This window comes from Montipora capricornis, chromosome 9 (assembly GCF_036669925.1).
Source record: "Montipora capricornis isolate CH-2021 chromosome 9, ASM3666992v2, whole genome shotgun sequence".
NCBI lineage: Eukaryota > Metazoa > Cnidaria > Anthozoa > Scleractinia > Acroporidae > Montipora > Montipora capricornis.
In genome coordinates, this window is record NC_090891.1 from 19066628 (window position 1) to 19086318 (window position 19691).

At 39.1% G+C, this 19691-nt stretch overlaps 3 protein-coding genes across 3 annotated transcripts in view; 2 read left to right on the plus strand and 1 right to left on the minus strand.

Moving 5' to 3' along the window:
• The window catches only part of LOC138015417 (pancreatic lipase-related protein 2-like), a 274790-nt gene extending 267413 nt beyond the window's left edge, over positions 1–7377 (plus strand). Inside the window, exon 7 of the mRNA XM_068862443.1 lies at positions 7352–7377. Within this exon, the coding sequence (XP_068718544.1) occupies positions 7352–7362 (11 nt within the window). The 3' untranslated portion in view covers positions 7363–7377. The remainder of the gene's footprint in view (positions 1–7351) is intronic.
• On the plus strand, positions 780–6727 carry LOC138016234 (pancreatic lipase-related protein 2-like). The gene is made up of 5 exons (XM_068863398.1): positions 780–812; positions 2846–2936; positions 3508–3747; positions 4833–4970; positions 6453–6727. Exons 2-5 carry the CDS (start codon positions 2864–2866, stop codon positions 6725–6727), a joined length of 726 nt encoding a protein of 241 aa, XP_068719499.1. The 5' UTR covers positions 780–812; positions 2846–2863.
• Positions 7378–17096: 9719 nt separating the features above from the next.
• Positions 17097–19691, minus strand: part of LOC138016786 (pancreatic lipase-related protein 2-like) — a 3678-nt gene continuing 1083 nt past the window's right edge. Inside the window, exons 2-5 of the mRNA XM_068863970.1 lie at positions 19194–19382; positions 18377–18616; positions 18094–18123; positions 17097–17278 (exon numbers count right to left, since the gene is read on the minus strand). Coding sequence (XP_068720071.1) covers positions 18113–18123; positions 18377–18616; positions 19194–19382 — 440 coding nt within the window. The 3' untranslated portion in view covers positions 17097–17278; positions 18094–18112. The remainder of the gene's footprint in view (positions 17279–18093; positions 18124–18376; positions 18617–19193; positions 19383–19691) is intronic.

Consider the following 19691-nt stretch of genomic DNA (forward strand, 5'->3'; position numbering starts at 1 on the left):
AAAAACAGTGTAAACCAATACAGTCACTAATTTCATGTAATTTTTTTATGCGCTCAAGGTTTTCACTGTTAAGCTGTCCAGAAATTTCACTTATTCGATATATTTTGTGCATCATAGTATTTGTATGTAACACCACAAAGCATATTCGCTCGCTCTCGTGCTAAAATTCCATCGCAACCATTGCGTTCCTATGAGTAAAACGCGCCAGGGACATATTAATTTTAACACAGTTATTTTACTTTTTTTGTGTGTGCGCCAGAAATGAAATAAGTGTTTTTAAAATTAACGAAATTTTAACACTTATAATTAATTTTCGAACCAAACAAAACCTATTACCAAGTTATCGTTGTTTTGTGTTATTGTATTAAATTCTCTTGTGAATAACTTTAGCAACATGAAAAAAGTTACTATTTTTTCTATAAGAAGATCTAACTATTGAGGCTGAGGCCGCTTAACGTTCTTATTTTTTTTGCGATTTACTTTTTCAGGACAAAAAGTAAGCAGTCCAGTGTGTTATATACACAACCGAGAGTAGAGTGGAACCGTTACTTTGCTCAACTATAGCAGTACTTCACCATGGAAAAAATGTGATAGAACAAACATTTCTCAGTTCTCTTTTGTCGTTTGGCGCTCTGCCTTCTTCTTTCACATTCCAACCACTAATGGACGATGATTGACAGTTTGACATTTCAATCGCACATGTTGCATATAAGTAACCCCTCTGTTTAGTTCTCTACATATTCTTCTTTCTTGCCCTTGAAAGAAGAAAGATCATCGAAACCAAAAGGAAGTTAACCAAGTCAAGCAAGGTGGTAAGTATTCGTCTATTTTAGAGCCTGTATGTGGTGGGTGTTAATAGTGAATTTTCTTTTCCGTTATATCGAAACTATATTTCCACACCTAAGTTGTGCAATACGTAATGCTTAGTATTCTAGCCCTGCATGTGTGCATGTTAACTCTAAAGGAAAAAATGACGAAGAGTAACTGAAAGGTCTTGTTTTGAAATTGAGTGGATCAGAGGAGCTCACCGCACTGCATGACCTTAACCGACCTTGCCAAGAACAAGTTTTTTTTTTCTCTTCGATATTCCGCTGCATTTTAGGGGAAAAAAAGAGCTATCGGGAAAAAAAAACTTACATGATTTTTAGCACTGTTCTACTTTTTCTTGCTTTCTTTCCTCGTCCACCTCATAGATGCATTTTATATAAAGAGAAAGTAAGATACAAGTTTTAAGAAAACAAAAAAAAAGATCAAGTAAAGCTATGATCCTGACAGTTGTGGACGCAATTTTAACAATTGACCAACTCCCAAAGTCAGTGGCTTCATAGCTTGGTCTTGACGGATTGTGCTAGCATAATCTTTGGCATAATTGGCCTCTTTTGCCGAATTTTGCGTGCGCGGTTAACCTTTTGGAGGAATCTGGTACTCTGGTTTCCCATCCGGCTTCACGTGGGGATTGTGTAAACTAGCACAACTGCATGCCATACGACTCCAACATTTGGTGTCGTTATTGCGCGCCTATATGCACAGAATCTACGTCATTTTATGAGCATAACTTCAGAAATCAGGAGCATAATTTAGGAATTCTGGCATAATTTTGGCATAATATGGCAAAATTTCGAGCACTGCTAATAATATAATATGTCACTTTCAGGAGCATAATCCGCCAAGGCCTATTCATAGCTCAGTTGGTTAGAGCGTCGCACCGGTATCGCGAGGTCACGGGATCAAACCCTGTTGATGTCCTGAATTTTTCGGGCTTCTCTACGTAACTGCTAAATTCCGTCTATGACTCCGGGGATCATAACTTCACTTGATTTCATATCCGCAGTTCAGTATATGATTTATTTCATATATCATTTCGTTCAAAAAAAAGATGTCAGTAGCGGGTAAAAAATAAGTTAGATTTTAAAGCTTTCGTTAACTTTTGAAGCTAAATCTCCTTCCATCCTTTTATTAACTCTCCTTTATTTGAAGACGCGCAAAAAAATGATTTCAGTTTAATTAAATTAGCAGGAAAACCGTTAACATCATCACTAGTGCTCTTGATGTTGCTAGTAATTACTCATTTTACTCGAAAAATAATTGGACTCTTCAAAAGTCGGATGCTTAACTCGTTTTGGTCAAATTTTGTTTACGAATTAATTGCCTTGTTTTTTATATTAAGTGTCAGCTGGGCTTCATAAGGGGAAAACCAAACAGTCAGATCTATAGTTAACACACACATTGATTCAATGAGCCATCGCCGGTTTGCAGAATCGCCTCAGATTCCTAAATGGTACACTCAGAGGTCTACCAGCTGAGGTTTTTTCAGTCCAGACGTCAAAGATCCAAAGGTGTATCTAACTAAGCGTTGAAATTTCTAAGCACACTTTCAAACCAAATTCTATTAACGTCCTTGCGTTACTATGCATATGGACTTCAACCGAGGCTCCATCAACACAAGTGCACTTAAAAACCCCAGTAGGCACCAGAGAAAACTTTTGAAAATGCATCGTCGGTTTTCAAAACATCCTCAGTATTATTAATGACAGGTTTTGAGAACGTTGACGTCAAAGCGAAAAAAAACTGTTTCATTAGTGCAGTGATCAATAGGTGAAGGAAGAATTTTCAGAGAAGGCGTTTGTATCGTTTTTGAGATGTGTGTCAAACAAGATGAAGGGAGGTTGTACCCTTCCAGGGGCCCGCAAAAGAGCCATAAAATATTTCGAAGGTTAAACGCACTTTAAAAGAGATTCCTTGATCTCCTCGGTTGGTTCAAGGGCAAAACGACGTTAGTTTGTTTTTCCGCGAAAAGTCATGAGATTTGAACTTATATGAGCATGCGTATTCAAAACATTTCCAGGTTCATAATAAAGACATAATGAAGATGGCATCGGTGCTGATGTTAGCTATTTTTGGAAGTTTCTTTTCAATGGGAGTTTCATTTGGAATTGGTAAGTAACAGGTGTTTCAATTATATTTTTACATTTGAAGGGAATAACACATATAACGTCATGGAATATCTTTGTTTCCTTCTCCTTGTATGTAACTAAATCAACGACTCAAACAAAAACGACTCCGGAATCTGATTGCGCGCGGGCACGCGATTAGACTAGGAACCTCAGGTGAAACCCAAGATAACCCATCTCCAGAGGCATGACGCCAGTTCCCGTTTTCGAAGCACATTTACCGTAGAAAATATATATTATCAAACATTATGCACCAAATGCCCACCGAAAATACCTTTTTTTGGTGGAGGAAGGGTCTTGAGTGGACTACGAACGAGAATTAAAATATGACATGTAAAGAATCAAGATTTTTGCGTAGTACCTCATAAGTATATGCACTTTGTAACATGTGAGAAAAAGTTGATATCATGGCCTGACAATCTTCCTATTTGCCATTAGTTGTTCTCTTTGGTAAAAGAATGGACGTTTAGAGATAGATTAGGTAGCAACAAGTTCAACTTTATTTGAATTTTACTAATGTATTTTGAAATTTCTCTTCCTGTTTGCAACTGTAAAGGACTCCCACAAGTCTGCTATGGCAAGTACGGCTGTTTCAGCCACCTACCACCATTTCACAACATACTGATGAAACTTCCCCAAAGTCCAGAGGATATAGGCACGAAATTTTATCTGTATACAAGAGAGAACAGAAACCCCAACGACAGAGAAGAGCTTGATGACAGTGACAAAAGTAAGCTGGCTAGCTCACATTATGACATCAAACGAAGAACAATATTCATGTGCCATGGTTGGACAGGTAAGAAAAGAAGAAACTTCCCTCCATCCAACATCATTAGAGAGCATTACACCTTATTATACCGCTGAGAGCATTACACCTTATATCTCTCTTTATACCGCTGAATAAAACGAGTGTCAATTCGTCCAACTCCATGTAGCTCCTTTTATTCGTCCACCAGCAATTGTACATTGCAGCATTCTTAATTGTGTCGCTAGAGGTTGGTTGCACCTATTTGTACTTCTTACCTCGGATTAAAGTTGTACTATGATCAAAAATATCACAAATATCACTACCTTTTTTCCTTCACATTTTGAAAGTGTGTTTGCTTAACACTTGACTGGCAATTTTTCAGCCTTGACTTTTATCAAAGGCCGTTTACTTTTGATTGTAAGTTTTGGATTTCACGGTCCGCCGTTACTCACTTTCAAAACTGACCGATTGGACATCAGAGGGTTGGGTCCGCGGAAAAGTGACATCAAAGGTTCACTAGCTTAAAATTCAGGGAGTGAATGCAGCTTATTATTTATGCAAAACGTGAGCTTAAAAGCCTGGAAGCCCAAAACTCCCGTGCTGCATATTAATTCTGAGTCTTTGACGTAATTTTCTTCTCGATCCAGCTCTCTCAAGATCTTAAAGTTAGTAATACGGCGAACCATTAAATAGGAAAATTCCAGTTAAAATAAACAGGTGTTCTTTTGAACTCAAGGCTTTGAAATCCAAAGAAAATAAGACTTGGTTTTTGATCGCCGTGCACCTCAAGTTTTTGTTTTAAAGCTGCTGATAGTTTATCACTCTTCCCTTTTTTTTTGGAATTAAGGCACATCGTGTTTACAAACGGCCGGGTTTTTTTTTTTTTTTTGAGTTCTTTCAAAGACGTTTTGCTCACAATTTCTTATCTTTACAAAAACAAAATAACCCAATAAGATAACAAAAGATAATCAAATTTATTATTAAAATGACTAAAAGGTCTAATTTAACCTGGCGTTGAATGGCCCAACTTTCATGGGTCCCGGGTAAGGAACAAGCTTGTACGGCATACAAATATTTCCTATCGAACGCACTTACGAATCCAAGTAACAATATTAATTACCTCGACTTCATAGAAACTTCCTCTGGGCACTACGACTGGGGGCTTAGAATGAAAGACGCTTTGCTGGACAAAGGTGACTTCAACGTCATCATGACAGACTGGAGTGTTGGAGCAAATCAAGACTTAGGAGTGTCATCTGGAAACACGGCTGGTCGGCGCTCAAATGGCCGAGCTTGCACAGTTCTTAATATATCGCAACGGCAATTCAAAGGATTTGGCTGACAATTTCTACCTTATTGGGTTCAGTCTGGGAGCTCACGTTGTCGGATATGCGGGGAGTTATCTGCAGACAAAGTACGGCATGACCATTGGCCGCATAACTGGTAGGATTCTTTAATTTTTCAATTTTAGCAGGCGGCTAAGGAAGCTGTTCTCGTTATTAATTTGTGGATCAATTTACCCCGATTAATTTCTTTTAAGGCGTTTATTGGATACACTTCTGCAACATGCATTATACCCTTGCGTTTACTAAAAGGGACCTCCTCTATGCTTCCTTTTTCACCATGGTGTCAAAACATGGACAGTTAGGATAACGCTACTGGCTTTAAAAGTAACGCTGTGAATAATGAACATTTTGAAAACATTCGCACCAAATGAAAGAGATATTTTTAGAAACGTGCAGAAAAAGGAGCGAAACCTTCATTAATAAAAGCAAAAAAAAATCTTTTCATAATTATTAGAGATAAAGTAGGAACCAATTTATTAGGATTGGTGTACTGTGTGCATCGGAAAATCATATGGCTGAGCACGGATAATATTAAAAGTGATTCGTTACTTAAAAGGAATGCTTAAATTATTACATACTTCAAAAAACTTGTAATAGTAATTCTTCCTAAGTTCTTCTTTTTTCTTTTAATACGTAAAGGTTTAGATCCCGCCTTGCCATTTTCACTGGAAGCGACAATGCAGTTCATCTGGATAAAACTGATGCGAAATACGTTGACGTCGTCCACACAAAACATGGGAGTAGTAGGAACTCCAGACCCACGTGGGCCATACTGACTTCTTTCCAAATGGTGGGAGCCTACAACCAGGCTGTGCGAGTGACCCCACGGGTATGTTCTCGTGAATTTCAGGTCTCGTTATTTGAAGGTGGCGTGTCTAGCGCAGGGATTTCACCAGCAGTCCCCTCCCTAGCAATCCGGGTGAACACGAGGTGCGTTCCAAAGTTCACTTGCATTTTCATCCATTTGAGGAGCTTTCGTGCAATTTTTTTCCTTTCCGAACATGCGCACTTCTTAAAAGAAAGACTTTTCAAAGGGAAAAATTGAAACCTCGGTTGATAGTTAATAGTGGCCATGGTTTTGGAACAATTGGGCCCGCATAACTTGCCACACGAAAAAAATGTAGGTTCCCTTCTAAAGGACCTTCGCGTCAGGGGCACTTAATTACAGAATTTTTTGGGAGAAAATTGGTCTTTCCGAAGTTTGTTTTAAAGCAGTCAAGTTACTGAAACATCGCACTTTGCAGAAATAGCGTGAACAATCAAATCATCTGCAACGAACCAACCTATTAACTTGACCTACTCAGTTCTTAAACGTCTGAAACTAACGAGAATCAAACACTGATTAATTAATAAGATGCATGCCGCTTAATTCAAACCGTGTCAATATTTCTTTTCTTTTTTTTACAGACCTTACATTCACAGTGGGCTGTAACCACCTGAGATCCACAGAGTTCTATATCAAAACGTTGACGGAGGATTGCAGCAACCCGTTTAAAGCACACCCATGTAGCAGCTATGTTTGGTTTACGTTCGGGTGGTGCAACGGCTGCGGTGATGAAGGATGTCCTCTCATGGGATACAGGGCTGAGGAAACCAAGCAGGAAGGAGATTTACCTGAACATACAAGCCCGAAGGACACATTATGCCGTGAGTTAATTCGTAATTGTACACGCTTTAGCTGAAGAAATTCAGTAACACATTTATCGCATTATATATTATTGCTCAGCTTTTGTCCATAAATAAATATGGTGGCAAAAAACGCGCATAAATACATTTAAAGGACACACACACACATAAAAAACGGCATTGCTTTGAACATAGAGCGTAAAAGACAAAAGTCATCGTTTTTCTTTTCATAAGAAATGTGATGTGCCAGTTTTATACCTATAAAATGTGCAATTTAATGAACATTTTATTTTCCATCAAATGTGATTCTAAAGCGTCTTTAATTCCTTTTACTACGTATAGCTAATCTGGAAGGCAACAATTCTTTGGAAAAAATACATATTTGGTTTGGATCCAAACTGAAATAAAGATTGCCTTTATATTCAGGATAAGGGGTTAATAATATTAATAATAACAACTTTATAGTTAAGTATCAATGGATTTAGCACTAGAGCACTCGTTTGAGGAAACTAATGAAATTAATTCAAACCAATCAAATCAAATCTTGTGTTTTTGCAGAGAGGGGAAAACCGGAGTACCCGGTGAAAAACGTTAAACGCGAGCTATTAGCAGGCACGGTCGAAGTTTTCCTGTTTTACTCGGCAATTAAGTGAACTTTTCTCTTCATTTTCTACTTTCAGCTGAAGCATAATAAACATGAGAAAGGAACGGTAAGTTGTTTGTAAATAATTTTTTTAAATTTAATCATGGATTTAGTTTGCTATTCTTTAGCGCCAATTTGCACTTTTTTTTACAGTTTTTTACCTTTTTACATTATTGAGGAACGTATTCATCTTCTAATGATGAATAATACACTCTTTTTCTTGTATAAGAGCCTCCTATGTAGAACGTTCAGACTCAGTTTTACCGACCAAAATTTTGAAAAACATACCCAGGCTGAGAGTCAGATAAGAATGTCTTTGCTTTTGTTCATGTGTTTACTTGCCTTTCTTTGTAAGTATAGTATAAATAAAGATAAAAGAAATGTAAGAAATGAAAAACTGTTGCCTTGTAACAGGACAATTAACTAAAATACTTAAGGGCGTTGATACGCTGGCATGATACTCTGAAGAAAAACTTCGGGTTGTAGTCAAACGTATCGTTAATGTACCACACAATTGCAACCACGTTAAAGTGCTATTATGATGGCCAAAAAATCAATTCTTCTTTTTCTTTGGATTTCAAAACTATGTTAACTAAAATCTAAGCAGCCCAAGTTTAAAGCTTTCATTTCAAAAAGGCACCTTTTTGTTTTAACTGGAAGTCCGCCATTACTAACCTTAAGATATTGAGAGGGCTGGATCGAGAAGATAATGGCGTCAAAGACTCACCAGTTTAAGAGTACATTGAGTGTGTACGCGGCTAAATTAATACGCAGCGTGAAAGTTTCGGGCTTTCAGACTTTTAAACAACTCGGTTATTGCATATTTAAAATATCAGGTGAAGCTATGATCTTTGCAGTTATGAGCGCAATTCTTGCAATTCCGTAGAGAAGCCTGAAAAAAGTTTCAACGGGGCTTTGACCTCGCGATTTGCGACGCTGTAAAACTTGGGTATTGGCATATTGAAAATATAGTGGCTTCGTCGCACCGGAATTCGCGAGGTCAAACTAATTTAGGCTTCTCTACGCAATTGCATGTTCATATCCGCAGTTCATATCTTTCATTTTTCATTTATTTAAAATATTTCGTTTCAACTAATTTTCTATTTCTCTCTTTTTTTTCTTGACTTTTTTTTACAGGGACACTGCAGGACGCTTCATGGAGTCACAAGGAAATTTATATTAATAATTATGCTTTGAGAGTTAGTGGAATAGCTTTTTAGCTGGAAATAAGAAGTTGATGGCTTATTGAGTTTGAATGAAATTCATGCATGTGATATTTGTTCGTGTGACAGAAAGCAAAAGAATTAAACATATTGATTGCATAATTGTCCGTTCTTCTTGATTATGTATCCTAAAAAGTGTAAAACATCGTTCACAAATGAAAAACAGTCCCATGAATCCAAGCAGTCGTAGAAGAGAGACTGCTGAAGAAACTTAAGGTGGCTCAAACATGTTTCAACAAATTGGAGGGAATGCCTTATTAGAAGGATTAACTCTACAACACTATATAATTTCAGTTAACGGCAATGTTATGGTACCATATGAAACACCAATAATTGCTTAACAAGATCCACATATTAAATGTGACGTAATAAATTACTATGGCAACAAAAGAACCATCTAAAACTCCCTATATTTTGTGTTTAAGCGCTGATATCTCAAAAACGAACTCGGTGACCCCGATTTTTTATTGCAGAAAACCGATAAGCAAGCTAAAATAACTCTCTGCAAAATTAAAATAAATTCTCTGGAGCGGATTCACAGCCACCCTTGCATGTTCTAAAACCTTTTTGGCAGATCTTTGCTAAGTTCAATTTTTCTACTGTACTTTTGGCTGCACCAGCAAATCGCAAAATCGAAAGTGACATCGATACCAGCGGCCGCCTGGTGATCAAGTTACCTTGCGTGTGACTAACAATTCACGAAACAAAGGATAACATCTGTATTTGTGACAAAATGACGGGAAGACACCCAGTTTTTGTTCTCGTTAGTTTGTTTGTTTGTTTTTCTTTCAAGTGATATAAAGTTTGACAAGAAATGTGCGAATTCAACACAAAGATCACAATCGTCCAACTCTTGAGGTTGACCATTGTTTGTGCAACAAAGTTGAAAATTCACTCTCCTAGACGTGAGGCTGTTTATCACCAAGTGAATTCCAGCGTTTTGGAAATAAAAGCTGCCTTATTATTCATCACCGTCACCAAGAGAAAATGAGGGGACAGAGAGGGAGGCTAAGGCGTTGGCCGGGATATGTTATGTCCACGAAAGTTATTTTTAGACGAGCGGAAGTCTTTGTTCTAGCGGAAGTCTGTCTTCTGAGACGTCCGCATGCAGTCTTGCCTCGCTCTCAGGTTCTTAGTGAAAAGAGAAAATGATGGCGCACGTGGAAGGCTGATGAATATATATTTTCTTTCAAACATCGGACCGAGGTTGGCCTGCATGCGGACGTCTCGGAAGACTTCCGCTCGTCTAAAAATAACTTTCGGGACATGACATATCCCAAGGGCGGACCGGGAGCCTCCTTCTCTGTCCCCTCATTTTCATTAACATTTTCAGACACTGGCTAAAATGCTATTTTAAACATGTCTTTATTATCCCTTGTTGCTTCAAAAGCGCCAGACATACCGTTTTAAAGTCATCACTCCACGTATTCTTATTCCGGAATAGGGTCCAATCGAACGCACTCTCACACTCATACAACAAAACATATACATCGGAGAGGAGCATTTCTGTGATTTACGGTTGATAATCGTGTTTCAAATACCACCAAGTGATTGTTTCAGTAATGTGTCGAAATGATTTAATTGGTTATGACCCTCAATTATTACAATGTCAACGAGTTTCGTTTGGCTTGTATTTTTTTTTTTTTCGGTTTTTATATTTCGTTTACATCAACAACACCTTGAAAGATTTTACGATGAGTTCCTGAGTACTTGTGGTTTGTACATGGTAAGAAATTAAATACCCATAAACATTTTGTTGATGGTCGAGGTAATACTTTCAAAGTACAAGAGGAATTGTTATCTGTGGGTTGTAAAGTGGAAATCAATTCTACGTACATTTGTAGAAATTTTTTGTTTGTCAGCGCTGAAGAAATAGCCTACCTAGACGGAGCGAGGAGAGGGGATAGACCTTATTCATAAATGGCGGTCAATTTATAATTCTTTTGTCGAAGTGCAAATTAGCCTACCAAGCCTCGATACCCTACAGTGAATTGAAAAGAATTCTTGCTCTAAAATGAGGCTTGGTAGGCTAATTTGCACGTGTACAAAAGAATAGACCTTTTCGGCTTTGTACATTTTGTTTTCCCAATACAGATCATGTGATAATACTCAGGAGGCTTGGTCCTTTGTTTTTATTCATTAAAAAGAGTGCATGGCAGACATATTCATGCAGGCTAGGACATCATCATTATTATTTATTATTATTATTATTATTATTATTATTATTATTATTATTATTATTTATTTGGACACGTTATATTAATTATTATGACAGTTTGAAACGTTTGATCGTGCCATATGGAGCCCTTAAAGCCACCTGGGCGTTAAACGTAACCCGGCGGCCTTAAGGATAACAACTCTATAGTTAGGAAAGTCCTTACTAACAAATACTTACTTTCTAAAAGTATTAATCCAATCCTAAATCTATTAAACTATGTGAAAATATAAAATAAGTGATTGCTAAAAATTAAAAAAAAAAAAAAAAAAAAAAGAATAATAAAAAAATAATAATAATATTATACATTTTTTTTTTTTAAACAATAAATTATCCTTGTGATGATTATGAAAGTAGTGTTATATTATGCTCGTAAAGTTTATGTGATTACTTTAAAAGTGCGGGCAATATTAAGAGAGCTGATAAGACGATTTGATCTTTAGCAGGACTCTTTAGTTCCACTCTTGACCCGAATAAATTCATCATTTCTTCACTCTGTGGACCATCGACATAGCATCAATAATACATTTGATTGTGCACATGTACCCAGGGTACGGTCGTATATCTCCGTCTACTTGGCGTCTTCCCTCTTCCTTACTTGCCGGTTATCAATAATGACCGCTCATCTGTAGTGTTATCAACCTCTACTGTTGGTACTCGCTCGCTTGGCATAGATCCTGTCTTGCAACACACATTGCTGTGTGCTCACCTCTTCAGCGGTACATGCCTCAGTAGGCTCCATGACAGGCGTCATCATACTACCGCACCTCAACATTCTTGGGTTGAACCATGATGGGACTGGCATCAATTCGTTTGCTCTCACATCGGTGTCCTCATAAGAAAATGGATACTGCCCAGTTAGTGCCTTTCACAAGTACCATTCCATGTACTGTTTGGGCCGAGACACCCTGGAGCCATACCCACTACGTCAATCCCCTTTGCTGTCCATCACAGCCTCGAGAATATGATCTGAAAACTGTTTTGTGATCTACTGACATACTACATGCTCCCCCAGGTGGGAACATCCCCGTCGAATATGCTGACCCTTTACTGCCCCCCCCCCCCATAGCCCCCCCCCTCCCTTCCCCCCTGGTCGGGTCCCCCCTTGTGGATCCTGAATACCCCTCGTGCCCCAATAGTGCTCAGAGCTCCCCCACCCGAACCCTGTTAGACGACCCTACCCCCCCGTCCTTAAACCCCCCCCCAGCACCTGCCCCACCCCCCTTACAGTCTGTCGACCTACTTGTCTGTACTTTTAGTTCGTGTGGCAATAGCTTGCTGTCGTAGAGCCTGATCAATCCTGCCAACTCTACAGAACGGACACAAAGTCCAGTCCTTCACGCCCTCTCAAGCATCTTCTTTACTTGACTTGTTCCTCCCACCTAGTGATGCAGGTGACCGGGTGCTCACGCTCCTGGCACTCACCGAGCTCTGTATTTACTGTTGCTATCCTTAAAAATGAAGGAGGGTTGACCACCTCACCTGCTCTTTTGTTACAACCCCCCACAAATGCCCGGGTCGAGGTCCATATTCTCCAGCACCTTTCACGAGCAGCTCTATCGCTGACCAGTTCGTATTCACCTCATTTCTTTAAAAAGGGAAATAGTCAGCCCGCACCCTCCCCTGTCTTCTTCAGGAGGTACAGTTCTCACAAGCCTAGGTCGGTGTTTCCCGCCGCTCTCACGTAGACTTTCAGAGCTCCCCTTGGTCTTGACTAAGTTCTGTTTCCACTGTCGTCCCATTAGATACCCCAGTATCCCTTTTGCACACCTCCGACTGGAGCTACTCTTTTGCTGATCCGTGCCAGTGGGTGACTTCCATATCGCGGCTGCACGAGGATTTTTCGAACTTCTCGTTGCGCTCACCTCAAGCTCTCGCGCATCCCGCTTGGTCCCATGGTTCCCCAGTATGGGAAGGAGCTTATTGGTTCGAGGCACGAGCTATCCTTCCTTGAGATATGTCAAGTGGACCGCACCAGTCATGGACAGACTGCCACGTACTTTGTTTCCGTCATTCAAAGCTGTACGATCATCTTGCATTACGGCGCGCATAAGTTCCAGGAACTTGTCCTAAAGTCCTATTCCTTGCGATCGCACAGTTATGGTACAGTCAGCCAACCTTACGATCTAGTGTCATCCTTTGCACCTGTATTGCACACGCCTTACATGGACGGTCGCGTATTTCATTGGGTACAGCTCTCAGCTATATCTGTGCAATCGTACTACTTGGTTTCGTTCCACTCCTGAGCAGCTTCGATCTCTGCAGCCCAGAATTCATAACGCAGTTTGAAACTCACCTTCCGTTATCTTTGCGGCTTAAGGGTTTGGACACTTCTAACCCTCGAAGTCGAGTTTCCAAGCACAGGGTCATACACAGCGGTCCAATGGGGCATATCACTCCCTGAGGGAGGCCGCTCTGAATAACCACTTCAGGTGACTCTATCCCTGCTTAGTTTTTGCGACGACTTTCGTGTTCAAGATGTTGCACCGGCTCTCGATGTGCGGCACAGCCAGGTTTGGGAATCTGTGTAGCAATCCAACATTCAGCAAGCATTCATGGTAATAACTGATAGTCAAAAGCTTTCGTGACATCATCCAGGCCAATGCTCAAGTTACGCTTTCCACTCTGTGAACAGTTCTTGTGTGACCATTCTATCAATGAGCAGGTTATCAACAGGTGCCAACTGCTCCTGATTTAGCGCCTCTCTAGTTCTCCCTGGGCATTGGCCCACTATTCCCATTTAGGTGACAGATCCATTGGTCCTAATAGCTGATGTAAACCACTTATACATAGTTGTTCCAGAGGGAATTGGGATCTTTGGTTTCTACTTGAGAATTGTTCTCCTGGACGTAGGGAATCAACGTCGTTTTTCCCTCGGCAAACCACATGGTTGTATTCAGAAGACTCTGGCCCGATGGATTGGAAACGATGTAATTACGTATTATTAGTATTATGATTATTATTATTCTTATATTATTATAGACAGTGAAAAAACGTATGGGACATCCATATGGATCCCTATCCAGCCAGACCTGGGGCGTCGAACGTAACCCGGCGGCCCTAAGGGCTAAACAACTCTATAGTAGGAAAGTAAATACCTAACATCTACTTTAATAATAATAACTAAAAATGTAACTCCAGTTCACTCTGTTCTTCCTCAGACATCAATTTTAGTGGTGTGCGGGCAATGTTTTGGTGTGCGAGATGGACGGCTCTTCTGCGATCCGGATATCAGAATCTCCCCTCTGTCAAACGAAATGCCCCGCCGACAGTTCCCTCTATTCTTATTATTACGGCATATTAGCATACCAAGCCTCATATTAGCAAAGATTATCTTTTCAAAGGACTGTAGAAAAACAAAGGAATGAAACGTAATTTGCGCTATATGACAAAAGAATTTATTCGAATTGACCGCCATTTCAAACAATACATGCTGGTTTAGTCCCCTCTCCTCGCTCCGTCTAGTGCTGGCTATTTCTTCAGCCTGACTAACAAAAACAATTCGCTAACTAAAATAAACGCGTTTGACGGATGACTAGTACAACCCTAATTGATAACAATCCTCCCATGCGTTTGAAAGCAACAAAACTTGGACCAACAACAAATGTTTAAAATTCGTGAATTTTCCAAACCATTTACAAACCACAAGGTATTTATCTCGATTGAACTCAGCGTAAAAAACTCGTGCAAGTGTTTCATCAGGGTTTCCAAACACTATAAAACCGAAAAAAAAAAAAATACAAGCCAAAAAACGAAAACTCGTTGACCTTGTAATAATTGAGGGTCATAACCACTCGCACTCGTTTCGATGACATTACTTCCAACAATTCACTTGGTGGAATTTGAACCGATTTTTAACCGTAAAATCACAGAAATGCTCCTCTCCGAAAGTATATGTTTTGTTGTATGAGTGTGAGGGTGCGTTCGATTGACCCTATTTCCGAATCTAAGAATACGTGGAGTGATGACTTAAAACGGTATGTACTGGCGCTTTTTGAAGCAACAAGGATAATAAAGAAGGTTTAAAATAGCATTTTAGCCAGTGTCTGAAAATGTTATGTGAATCTCCGTAAAAAACGAAGGATTTCTAACTTCTATTCCCTGTATTCCTATTCCGGCTGATGATACCGTCATCCTGAATTTTTTCACGCCCTAAGTGTGTAAGTCCATTATGGCAATAGGCCCCGCAGCGAAGTGCATAAAATCACGAAAATAAACTGCTCTGTTGGAAGCGTGCTTGAATTCAAACAGATGAGCCGCAAATTCGGCAACATTATGTGACGGCAAGAGAAAAAAGAGGGGACAGAGAAGGAGGCTCCCGGTCCAGCCTTGGGTAGTCATGTCCACGAAAGTTATTTTTAGACGAGCGGAAGTCCTCCGAGACGTCCGCATGCAGGCCAACCTCGGTCCGATGTTTGAAAGAAAAATATATATCATCAGCCTTCCACGTGCGCCATCATTTTCTCTTTTCACTAAGAACCTGAGAGCGAGGCAAGACTGCATGCGGACGTCTCATGAAACATCCTATAAGCCTATCGGAGGAAGGTTTGATGCCATAGATTTCTTAAGGAGATTCTTGGAGTTGATATTTTCGTCTAAGACATAATCATTTGTACACTAACTATTGAATGTAATAATACAATAGCCATAAGAAAGTAGACAGGGATTCATTCAAAATATTTGATTCTCATAGTAGAGATAATCAGGGGGATTTGACGAGTCAGGAGCAGCAGTGCTTTTAGAACTTGCATCAGTTGGAAGTATAGTTAATTATATCGTAGCATGCTATCATTACAACCAGTTGTACCTTTTGAAATTAGCAGTGTTAGAGTTTATACATACAATGGACTTTGAAACTACTAGCCACGCAAGTCAGCTAACTGCTCTTGGAAATACCATCCAATCAGGTGACAGGGCCACTCACACTAATTCAAAAATACTGAAACCGACACAACCTTTTGAAACAGTTCAACAAAGAAAGAAAAAAAAGCTTGATGATTTTGACACAAGTGGACAGATCATTAACATAAGCAGACAAATAAAAATGCAGAACAAAGTATTCAGCATTTGAATAGTGACACACTTTTAAAAAAAAGAATCGTTTTCAGACTGCCAAAAAAGAGAGAAATTGTTGAACGAAACCCCCGAACAAAGAACTAAAAGATTAAAAGAACGGGCTGCGAAGAGAAAAGGAAAAATTACTTAATGAAACAGTGGAACAAAAAACTGAACGGCTGAAGAAAAGAAGACGCAAATTGTTTGGTTGCTCTACTTGTTTGACAGTTGCACGACGCTTCTCTTCTAGTCCAATTTGCCAAATACACAGAAATCAGTTGATTACATTTTTTTGCTCTTTTACTGTTGATTCCCTAAAGCTGTAATTAATTACACACCATTATTATTTCAATTAAATATTGCACATTGTTGTGTAGCGGTAATCAACCTGTCATTTGCCACTCAAGCTTGCCCATTTTTTATGCCCTGGATTCAATTCAAAACTATCTACTCAAGCCGCTGTCACACGTTGAAACTTGTGAGGAACGGCGCTGCGAAACAAGTTTCAGCAGGCGTTGCACCGTGTAACATTAAGGTTGAAACTCGTTCGGGAACGTTGAAACTGGTCTCGAAATTTGCCTTAGCCGGTTTCTGCTTTGCTTACGCAGCGAATTATAACAAGCCCGAGCGAGACCAGTTTCACGAAGTGGTGTTACACGGTGAAACTCTTGTTTTTGTCACCACTGCGATTGCTGCGACCGTTACAGAAATAGAAAGCAGTTCTATTTTCTTGAAACTCGTCTCGCAACTGAAGTTCAAGAAATTTTCACCAAACCGATCACACGAGTTTCAGCTAAAAGTTTCAACGTGTAACAGAGGCTTTAGTGCAATTGTTCCATGTCCGACCATGTACGCAGTGCGTACCTATTTTTTAACTTTGCGGAGAGTTAGTCTTCGCTTCCTAATCAGATTTCTGCAATAAAAAATCGGGGTCCCCGAGTTCGTTTTTGAGATGTCAGCGCTTAAACACAAAATATTGGGAGATTTTAGATGGTTCTTTTGTTGCCATGGTAGTTTATTACGTCACATTAATATGTGCATCTTGTTTAGCAATTATTGGTGTTTCGTACGGTACCATAACATTGCCGTTAACTGAAATTATATAGTGTTGTAGAGTTAATCCTTCTAATTAGGCATTCCCTCCAAATTAGTGAAATATGTTTGAGCCACCTTAAGTTTCTTCAGTAGTCTCTCTTCTACGACTGCTTGGATTCATGGGACTGTTTTCATTTGTGAACGATGTTTTACACTTTTCAGGATACATAATCAAGAAGAACGGACAATTATGCAATCAATATGTTTAATTCTTTTGCTTTCTGTCACACGAACTAATATCACATGCATGAATTTCATTCAAACTCAATAAGCCATCAACTTCTTATTTCCAGCTAAAAAAGCTATTCCACTAACTCTCAAAGCATAATTATTAATATAAATTTCCTTGTGACTCCATGAAGCGTCCTGCAGTGTCCTGTAATGATAAAAAAAAATCAAGAAAAAAAGAGAGAACATATTAAATTAGTTGAAAAGACGAATATATTTTAAATATGCAATACCCAAGTTTAAAACTCTGAAAGCCCGAAACTTTCGCGCTGCATATTAATTTAGCTGCGTACACACGCACTGTACTCTTAAACTGGTGAGTGTTTTACTCCATTATCTCCTCGATCCAACCCTCTCAATATCTTTAAGTTACTAACGGCGGAATTCCAGTTAAAACAAAAAGGTGCCTTTTTGAAATGAAGGCTTTAAACTTGGGCTGCTTAGTGTTTAGTTAACATAGTTTTGAAATCCAAAGAAAAAGAAGATATGATTTTTTGGTCATCATAATAGCACTTAAACGTGGTTGCAATTGTGTGGTACATTAAAAATACGTTTGACTACAACCCGGAATTTTTCTTCAGAGTATCATGCCAGCGTATCAACGCCCTTAAGTACTTTAGTTAATTGTCCTGTTACATAGACAACAGTTTTTCATTTCTTACATTTCTTTTATCTTTATTTATACTATACTTACGAAAAAAGACAAGTAAACACATGAGCAAAAAGCAAAGGCATTCTTATCTGACTCTCAGCCTGGGTATGTTTTTTTAAAGTTTTGGTCGGTAAATTCTCACCTATGAGGCTCTTATACAAGAAAAAGAGTGTGTTATTCATTATTAGAAGTTGAATACGTTCCTCAATAATGTAAAAGGTAAAAACTGTAAAAAAAAGTGCAAATTGGCGCTAAAGAATAGCAAACTAAATCCATGATTAAATTTAAAAATTTATTTACAAACAACTTACCGTTCCTTTCTCATGTTTATTATGCTTCAGCTGAAAGTAGAAAATGAAGAGAAAAGTTCACTTAATTGCCGAGTAAAACAGGAAAACCTCGACAGATGACTTATGTCTTTTACGATTTATGTTCAAAGCAATGCCTGTTTTATGTGTCTGTCCTTTAAATGTCTTTATGCACGTGTTGCCGCCATATTTATTTATGGACAAAAGCTGTGCAATAATATATAATGCGATAAATGTGTTACTGAATTTCTTCAGCTAAGGCGTTTACAATTACGAATTAACTCACGGCATAATGTGTCCTTCGGGCTTGTATCCAGGTAGAAATCTCCTTCCTGCTTGGTTTCCTCAGCCCTGTATCCCATGAGAGGACATCCTTCATCACCGCAGCCGTTGCACCACCCGAACGTATACCAAACATAGCTGCTACATGGGTGTGCTTTAAACGGGTTGCTGCAATCCTCCGTCAACGTTTTGATATAGAACTCTGTGGATCTCAGGTGGTTACAGCCCACTGTGAATGTAAGGTCTGTAAAAAAAGCAAAGAAATATTGACACGGTTTGAATTAAGCGCCATGCATCTTATTAATTAATCAGTGTTTGATTTTAGTTAGTTTCAGACGAATAAGAACTGAGTAAATCAAGTTAATACGTTGGTTTGTTGCAGGTGATTTGATTGTTACGCCATCTCTGCGAAGTGCGATGCTTCAGTCATGGTGACTTGACTGCTTTAAAACAAACCTGGGAAAGACCAATTTTCCCCAAAAAATTCCGTAAGTAAGGTGCCCCTGACGCGAAGGTCCTTTAGAAGGGAACATACATTTTTTTCGTCTGGCAAGTTATGCGGGCCCATATGTTTCAAAATCATGGCCACAATTAACTATCAACCGAGGTTTCAATTTTGCCCTTTAAAAAGTCCTTCTTTTAAGAAGTGCGCATGTTCAGAAAGGAAAAATTGCACGAAAGCTCCTCAAGTGGATAAAAATCTAAGTGAATTTTGGAACACACCTCGTGTTCAACCCGGAGTGCTAGGGAGGGGACTGTTGGTGATATCACCTACACTAGACACCTTCAAATAACGAGACGTGAAATTCACGAGAACATACCCGTGGGGTCACTCGCACAGCCTGGTTGTAGGCTCCCACCATTTGGAAAGAAGTCAGTATGGCCCACGTGGTCTGGAGTTCCTACTACTCCCATGTTTGTATGGACGACGTCAACGTATTTCGCATCAGTCTTATCCAGATGAACTGCATTGTCGCTTCCAGTGAAAAATGGCAAGGCGGGATCTAAACCTTTACGTATTAAAAGAAAAAAGATGAATTTAGGAAGAATTACTGTCGCAAGTTTTTTGAAGTATGTAGTAATTTAAGCGTTCCTTTTAAGTAACGAATCACTTTTAATCAGGGGCACCCAAGGACCAATTTGTTGTAAATTGTATTATTATACCCCAGTTAATGAAAATAAATGTTATTAAGGCATTTTCAGGTGTTTTTCAGTGTTGCTGGAAAGCATTATCTGTTCCTTTTTCCCAGCAAGACACACAAGAAATTTCCCAGCCAGCTAGATAAAATAGGTTGGTTTCCCAGCCAGCTGGTCAAATT